This window comes from Tachypleus tridentatus, chromosome 6, assembly GCF_004210375.1.
Source record: "Tachypleus tridentatus isolate NWPU-2018 chromosome 6, ASM421037v1, whole genome shotgun sequence".
NCBI classification, from domain to species: domain Eukaryota; kingdom Metazoa; phylum Arthropoda; class Merostomata; order Xiphosura; family Limulidae; genus Tachypleus; species Tachypleus tridentatus.
Genome location: NC_134830.1, coordinates 154148115 through 154157001, shown reverse-complemented (window position 1 = coordinate 154157001; position 8887 = coordinate 154148115). Strand labels below are relative to the sequence as shown.

Below are 8887 nucleotides of genomic sequence, written 5' to 3'. Positions count from 1 at the left end.
CTCCAAAATGATCACTTTTCGATGACCAGTTATTTCGAAGTTTGTCTTTGTCTGAAATGTTTGATGTCAAAGTGCACTTCTTTTATATTTTTTTTAACTGAATGTTGTATCAGTCACTAACAGGGTTCAGTGACGTCATATAATACAGTGACGTCCTACTCTCCATGAACCACTGAGTGTTTTTCTTAAAGGTGACTCAGTCTGTCTCCTCCTGTCAATATCAACGAGTAATATTTCGCGACAAACAAAAAAGTAATCCAACGAGCTCTTACGTCACTCGTGATGTATGGCGCTGAGGGCATGATCCACCGGAGCAACGTTTCGTATTCTAACCAATAAGCGCTGGCTATACATCAGGAGAAATGAGTGCCCAGCCCACCGCAAGACGTGCTTGCACAACAACGCACTACGAGCTAGCTGTGTGATATTTGAAGTGCGTGTCAAGTCCGAAAGGTACACAGTGTTTGTGCACTAGAACGAAGGAGAGTCCGGCTCGTTATTGGAGCGTGAAGAAAACCTAAATATCCCTACTTCACGCTAATATTTCGCATTAAAATCCACACAAGTTCGTGTATGAACGTTAAGTTTCGGTCGCTCGTAACTGTTCTCCCCTAAACAGTTCTTTCATTCTTGCATTATTAACCAATTCTCAAATGCTACGTTTAATATAACATTTCTCATTCAGTAGCAGAGTTTTCACTGACCTACACGTCGAAGACAAGCCTTTAGTTTCAACCTGACTTACGTTCCGTCATTAAGTGCTTTTATCTCAAGAAATTTTTTGACCAGCGGACGATTCGACTCGGGAAGAGTAAACCCTTTCACGGACATTCAACGGAAGTCGCCGTGTCTGTCAACGACTGGAACCCTGCTCCCGCCGGCGGGACGTGCCGACCGTGGCCACTGCAACCCGGTACAGGAATGTCGATGTCAAGTGCCTTGAATATCAGACCCTTGTTCGCAGGCTACCCGTTTCAGGGTAAGTTTAGTTATCTGAAGAAACGAATATGCATTACTTACTGGCCCAAACAAGAGGAAAACGTAGAGTTTTAGTAGCTCATTTAAATTTGAAATAACTCGAATTAAAACTCGCTGTTATGAAATGTAATATTTAAGAGACGAGTGGCAAGTTATACCATTAGATTGTCAATACATCTAACACACTGAAACCCAATTCGAATCCCCGAAGGCCTTCATCGGAAAAAAGGGGGGTTCCTAAGGTCCCCTATAAATACATTTTTATATTATTAATTATAATTTATATAATGCGAAATATGAATTTAAATTTATTTTACATTCTCAGCCGCAGTTTAAAAAATCTGGAACTCACCCAGGTTCCATAGGTTTCTTTTCTACCCTCACCCCCACACTACTTCCCTGGGGGTAAAAAACTGTACGCTGCTTGGGTGAGATCTTGTATGTTGAAAAGAAAGGTATCACTGACAGTTTTGTAGTAAATGACCAGATAAACAGTTGAATGTCGTAGAGTGGTCATAGGTCACTTGTTGGACATTGTAGTTGTTTTGTATTGTTTTTTTTTTCACTCATTTTTACCTCAGAAGAGTTATATGTATCGGACGTCAGAGATCTATCTAATCTTCTGTTTGCTTAAGCGATAAACGAAATTTGTTTTTTTAAATCAGGTTAACATGACTATAGTGTTTGCTTATGAAAACACAACTTTGTAAGAAATATAACAGATGATAAGATTAGCTTACTAAAATCACTGATCTTTCTTAAAGACGACAAGCTAGATTTAAAGTAGATTTTTATTTATTTATCTTTATTTAATTTAAGTATTATAATAACATTCATGTTTTACTGTCTTTCTCTTTCGCCGAAGTGAATTTGATAGTTTAGTAAAACGTTTGTTTGGTTTGTTTTGAATTTCGCACAAAGCTACACGAAGGCTATCTGCGCTAACCGTCCCTAAGTTAACAGTGTAAGACTAGAGTGAAGGCAGCTAGTCATCACCACCCACCGCCAATTCTTGGGCTACTGTTTTACCAACGAATAGTGTGACTGACCGTAACATTATAACGCATACACGGCTGAAAAGACGAGCATGTTTTGGTATGTTAGTAAAACGTTTCGGAAACGTAATAAAAACAATAGTTGTTTTGGTAACACTTATAAACGCAGATAAGGTTTGCGATTCCAGTAATGAAATGAGTTGGTTTAGCGGTGTGCTTCATAAAATAATTAAATGTGTTATCGGAACATGTAAATTACAGGAGACAGTGGCACCGATCCAAGCTAGACTTGCTTCCCTTTTGTTTTGACTTTCAACTACCGCGTGACGGCAAATTAGTCCGAGATACAAGCGACGTTCTCCGTCTTCTGTAATAGAGGGGCTTAGAGGGGAAGGGGCTAACTTTACAATGTTATATGTTTTCGACACGCAATGTATAGATAGAGAGTGTGTTTCTTTACTAGTCGGTTTTAGGGAAAAACCAACAGTTAAGGAGAAAGGAACATGATCAAGTGTAATGGTCGAAAGGATTTTTCAAGTACAGATGAGGCTAATTAATTTGAAACAATAAAACATTATTTTAGTGAAGATTTATCTAGCACAGTGTAGCCTTATTCATGTAGACAATTGTAAAAAAAAATGCTAGTTACTGTCGCGGACTCAGATCGTGTTGCTACTGTGGTGTTCTGCAGTCGATATTTAGACAATTTGAAACATTAAAACATTACTTTAGTGAAGATTTATCTAGCACAGTGTAGCCTTATACATGTAGACAATTGTAAAAAAGAGAGAGAGAACTAGTTACTGTCGCGGACTAGGATCATATTGCTGCTCTGGTGTTCTGCAGTTGATATTTAGACAGTGGGTTTCGCACTTCTGTTATATTCTCCGTTATTACGGTCTATACAGAGAGTAAAGTTGTCGGGATAGCCAACCCACTTATCTTGGCATGTTTTTCTACCCTTGAGGACAATTATGTATATAATAACAACAGTATATAACAATGTGAATATCTTACCATTATTATGTATATAATATCAACACTATATAACAATGTGGATATCATACCATTATTATGTATATAATAACAACAGTATATAACAATGTGGATATCTTACCATTATTATGTATATAATAACAACAATATCTAACAATGTGGATATCATACCATTATTATGTATATAATAACAACAGTATATAGTAATGTGGATATCTTACCATTATTATGTATATAATAACAACAGTATATAGTAATGTGGATATCTTACCATTATTATGTATATAATAACAACAGTATATAACAATGTGGATATCTTACCATTATTATGTATATAATAACAACAGTATATAACAATGTGGATATCATACCATTATTATGTATATAATAACAACAGTATATAACAATGTGGATATCTTACCATTATTATGTATATAATAACAACAATATATAACAATGTGGATAATCTTACCATTATTATGTATATAATAACAACAATATATAACAATGTGGATATCATACCATTATTATGTATATAATAACAACAGTATATTACAATGTGGATATCTTACCATTATTATGTATATAATAACAACAATGTCTAACAATGTGGATATCTTACCATTATTATGTATATAATAACAACAGTATATAACAATGTGGATATCTTACCATTATTATGTATATAATAACAACAGTATATAGTAATGTGGATATCTTACCATTATTATGTATAAAAGAACAACAATATATAACAATGTGGATATCTTACCATTATTATGTATATAATAACAACAATATATAACAATGTAGATATCTTACCATTATTATGTATATAATAACAACAGTATATAACAATGTGGATATCTTACCATTAATATGTATATAATAGCAACAGTATATAGTAATGTGGATATCTTACCATTATTATGTATATAATAACAACAGTATATAGTAATGTGGATATCTTACCATTATTATGTATATAATAACAACAGTATATAGTAATGTGGATATCTTACCATTATTATGTATATAATAACAACAGTATATAGTAATGTGGATATCTTACCATTATTATGTATATAATAACAACAGTATATAACAATGTGGATATCTTACCATTATTATGTATATAATAACAACAGTATATAGTAATGTGGATATCTTACCATTATTATGTATATAATAGCAACAGTATATAGTAATGTGGATATCTTACCATTATTATGTATATAATAACAACAGTATATAGTAATGTGGATATCTTACCATTATTATGTATATAATAACAACAGTATATAGTAATGTGGATATCTTACCATTATTATGTATATAATAACAACAGTATATAGTAATGTGGATATCTTACCATTATTATGTATATAATAACAACAGTATATAGTAATGTGGATATCTTACCATTATTATGTATATAATAACAACAGTATATAGTAATGTGGATATCTTACCATTATTATGTATATAATAACAACAGTATATAGTAATGTGGATATCTTACCATTATTATGTATATAATAACAACAGTATATAGTAATGTGGATATTTTACCATTATTATGTATATAATAACAACAGTATATAGTAGTGTGGATATCTTACCATTATTATGTATATAATAACAACAGTATATAGTAATGTGGATATCTTACCATTATTATGTATATAATAACAATAGTATATAGTAATGTGGATATCTTACCATTATTATGTATGTAATAACAACAGTATACAGTAATGTTAACAATAAGGAAGCGCTTTTTTTGGTCTTTCTAATCATTCACTTTTCTCATCTGTTTAATCGTATGCTTCTGCATGCTCGCTTTCAAAAATATAGTCAATAAACCTTCGTTCATTATTATAGATCATATGAACGTGTTATTGCACCTCCTTGTAGATGAAACTGTTGACAGATACGGAGGGTGTAAGAAAGGAACACCCCGAACTTCATGTACACCCCCCCCCTAAAAGTTGTGAAACGAACATTTCTCACATCGTATTTTACGTATTCATGGACTTTGACTGGCTGGGGTTCGTGAGTGGTATCTTTGTAGTGGTTATAGCATACGATTAGTGGTATGTGTGTCAAAAGATCTTCTTTGGACATTTTTTACACATTTTGTGACGAGTTAAACTGTTGTAAATATTGAGGGCTGTTCTCAGTAAATACTATACAGAGGGCTGTTCTCAATCAAATATGTGAATGACAGTTTTCAAACTGTTCGTTTAAAAGATACGAACATTTCATTGTCCTTCAAGATTTTTATTTTCAACTTGTTTTACGTGTGTCAGAAATGTTGTCACAACACGCCTGTTGTCGTAACGGTCAGTCTAATAACAGTCAATGACAGTTTTGTCTTTATTAGGCTTATTTTAGTGATCCTCACCACACGTGCGATAACTTTGGTTCTGATCCGTTAACCAATACCGAATGTTGTGAGATAAAGTACTTTAACCAATTACATAGCCGAACTCATTAGGTCCAGGTTTATCGTACTTCAGTCATTATTGGTGTCCATTGGGTTTGCGATAAATATTTGGACTTATGACGCTCAAAATCGAATTTCGATACCTGTGGTTAGCACATCAGAAACAGATCGTTGTGCAACTTTAGGCTTAACAACAAACAAATATGATGGACATAAAATCAGTGTGAAAGTAAAAGAAGTAAAAAAAAAACAAACGTTAATATATTTTGCCCGTAGTTCTTCACCCCACCCACCCCCGACTGTAGTAACTGTGTTGTTATTTTTAATGGGTATAACTCCACTAAGAGTTTGATTCCCATACCAAATGAAACGTAAACAGCTTATTTGTGTACTTTGCCTTGCGCTAAAAATCAGAGGAACAAGAAAGTTTACAACAGTTATTGCTAGCTGTGGACCCACAAAGTGTAGAACCACAGGTGTTATGACTTTATTAGAACACACGCATCAGTTTCAACCCTGCCTTTTCTTAATTGCTAAAGAAAGGACAAACGTGTGTATTTAGTGTTTTCTTTTTATGATGTAATTAATATTATGGATATTTTAATCGTTTTTCTTTGTTAAAAAGATGTAGACAGAGAAAAAACATTACTGAGTATTGTTTATAACAGTACAATTAAAAACATTATTTTAGGATTAGCTTTTGATTTGTTGTTACTGCCTTAGATAAAATCGTGGATCTATTACGTTGTAATGATGAAGATTTATAATAGGTGGAGCTGTAATAAACGTTTCCTTCCTTTTTTTTTAATTACAAACTGAAAAGTCTCCATCGAAGAAACTGTTAAAACTAACGAAGCCAAAGGTTCTCTTGTGAACCTATGTAAATAAATAGATTAATAAATATCAAACCCAATATAAGGTATTAACGTGTTGATATGTCGATATTCGTCACGGATATTTTTCTCGATTGGACGACAATGTTTGGTTTTAGTTCCTCACAATAAATAATTTGCTATTACATGTTATTGGAGTAATTATTCAATTATAATTCAGAGAAAGATGTTCAGCCAAGATTTGTTTATTTAAAAGGTAACAAACTTTTTGACCTTCACAAGTTGATAACGTTATTTGATTTATTCCATTATTTTTTATTATTATTATTATTATTATTATTATTCCATTTCATATTGGGTCTTGAGCTTTCCCTATTGTCCGGACAATGAATCCAAAGGTTCGTGTTTCACGACCTGTTATCGCGAAGGCCGTGGGTGCATTATAAGAGTGAAAGCCAACTCTCGTTAATCATTTAGAGTAGCCCAAGAGTTGGCGGTGAGTGTTGTTGATTTGCTGCCTTTCCTCTAGACTTTTAGTTCAAAATTAAGGGCAAGAAAACAAAACACGAATATTTCTTTCCGTAAAGTATACTACGGGTTCCTTGACAAATGTAGATGGTCCCCCTCACACACACGCACATACATTCAACAGCTCACCGACAAACTTAAAGGCACTTCGCGCTCCAATTTGTGGTTCGATATCTATAAATGGACACGATGCAGGTAGCTTAATGAGCAGTTTTTCGCCAAAAGTGAAAAACAAACAAACAAAGTGTTGAAAATATAAGTTATGAGGCGGCTTGACTGGGTGACAAAAAACTATTATAGATGTAGAACAAGATTCTGTTGTTCTCAGATACAAGTCGGTTACAGAGTTTACGTTCTTGTCATAAAGAAATATTCTGTCGTTTCGCTGTATAGCTGTAATGAATTCGACGAAATGTCATAACATTATTCACATACCTGAATTAATTTAGGTTACTGTATGGTTAAGTAAAACGGACTCGAAACCCCTTAGGTAATATAAACAAATAAATTAGTCGAATGTAAATTGATTCTAGATTTCTTAGCGTTAAGCCACACAGTAGCATCCCTATGGACTTACACCGCTAGAAACCGGGTTTCGATGCCTGTGCTGGACAGAGCACAGGTAGCCCATTGGATATTTTTGTGCTTAACTACTCTTAGCGTCTAGAATCCTAATGAAAACTTTCGCGATATTTTATTTATAGTGTAAAAAGAGAAATCGCAAATTCATCAACTACCGTCGTAGACTCATCGACCGTTTTCCGTTGATTCACCGACTATTTTCCGTAGATTTACTGACTGTTTTCCGTGTGATGATTGATGAATGTGCGCATGGTATTAAACAATTCGAGAATTAATTTGCCTTAACTTCAGAGTTTTAGTGTGTTATTTGAATATTGACATGCAGACTGTGCAGTACACAGGGGTCCATGAGAGAGCTCATTAAACTATAAACCGCACAGATACCAACATTCTACCGTATATAATCTCATAATTTGTGTCGGGAAGGTAGCTCAAAATTTACACCGTCTAAGGGCTAACAACTAAGTCTAGCCACTGCTGTGATAAATCTACAAATCGTCTACCAGACGTTTCTTACTTAAAAGGTTTATTTCTTTATTGAATCTCGGGCAAAGTAATTCGAGAACTATCCGCTAGTAATTTTGAAATAATAGACTAGAAAGAAGGCAACTGCTTGACACTGTTCGCCGCCAATTCTTGGGCTACAACCCCTTACCAACGAAAGATGTGACTGATTATAGCCTCCCCCTAGCTAAAAGAAAAGAGCATTTTCTGTTATGGGATTCGAACCCGTGACCTGCAGATTGCGAGTCGAATGCATCTCTTCACCAGTCCGTTACCAAATGTTCAGTTCCTCGGTCCTGTCTGCCCAATAGGTCGCGGGTGCCTTTTAGCACCAGACTGGATTTCTTTTACGAGCGCGTTGTTGTATTCGAAACTTCTTCTTTCATCCCTGATAAACGTCGCCATTCCCCCCAAAATTTTACTGGTTTGTTTCTCTTATCTAAATCATCAGTTCTTCTTATTTAAACTCGTAAATATTTGTTTATTACAGATTTACTGACTATATACCGAGTTTATGTACAGTTGTTTTAAATTGTAATGTTTGGTATGATATGATATAACGGGCACACACTCGTACAGTATATCATTGGCACATTTGAAAATAGTGTCACTTAGGCCTAACGGTTTAAAAGTTACACCAGATGAGAACAAATGCGATTACTTGTACTTAAAGTTTAAATACGTACAGTTAATATATATAATCCTGTAGTACGAACAATGAAATTTAAACTTTTGATGTTTTAATTTCACCCGTTTATTAAAATTGAGCGTAATGCGCTCGAGGCTAAAACATGAAACTTTAATAAAAAAAGATGAGTGACATTTTCTTTGGATTACTAATCATTCGAGTGGAACGAACTTATTTAACTTATAAAATTGTACCTTGTTTCTTGCCCGGATTAGGCCTAAGGCCAAAATGTTGCAAAAAGTCCATTCAGTAATAGTGTAAACAGACATTGTTATTCATTTGTTTTTTTCATTGTCTAACTTTATTGAAAAGAATTGTATATTTAAATTAAACC

At 33.8% G+C, this 8887-nt stretch overlaps 1 protein-coding gene across 1 annotated transcript in view; it reads left to right on the top strand.

The window, feature by feature from the left end:
• The first annotated feature begins 378 nt into the window (after window positions 1–378).
• The window catches only part of LOC143251794 (protein gooseberry-neuro-like), a 49326-nt gene continuing 40817 nt past the window's right edge, over window positions 379–8887 (top strand). Inside the window, exon 1 of the mRNA XM_076503039.1 lies at window positions 379–979. Coding sequence (XP_076359154.1) covers window positions 922–979 — 58 coding nt within the window. The 5' untranslated portion in view covers window positions 379–921. The remainder of the gene's footprint in view (window positions 980–8887) is intronic.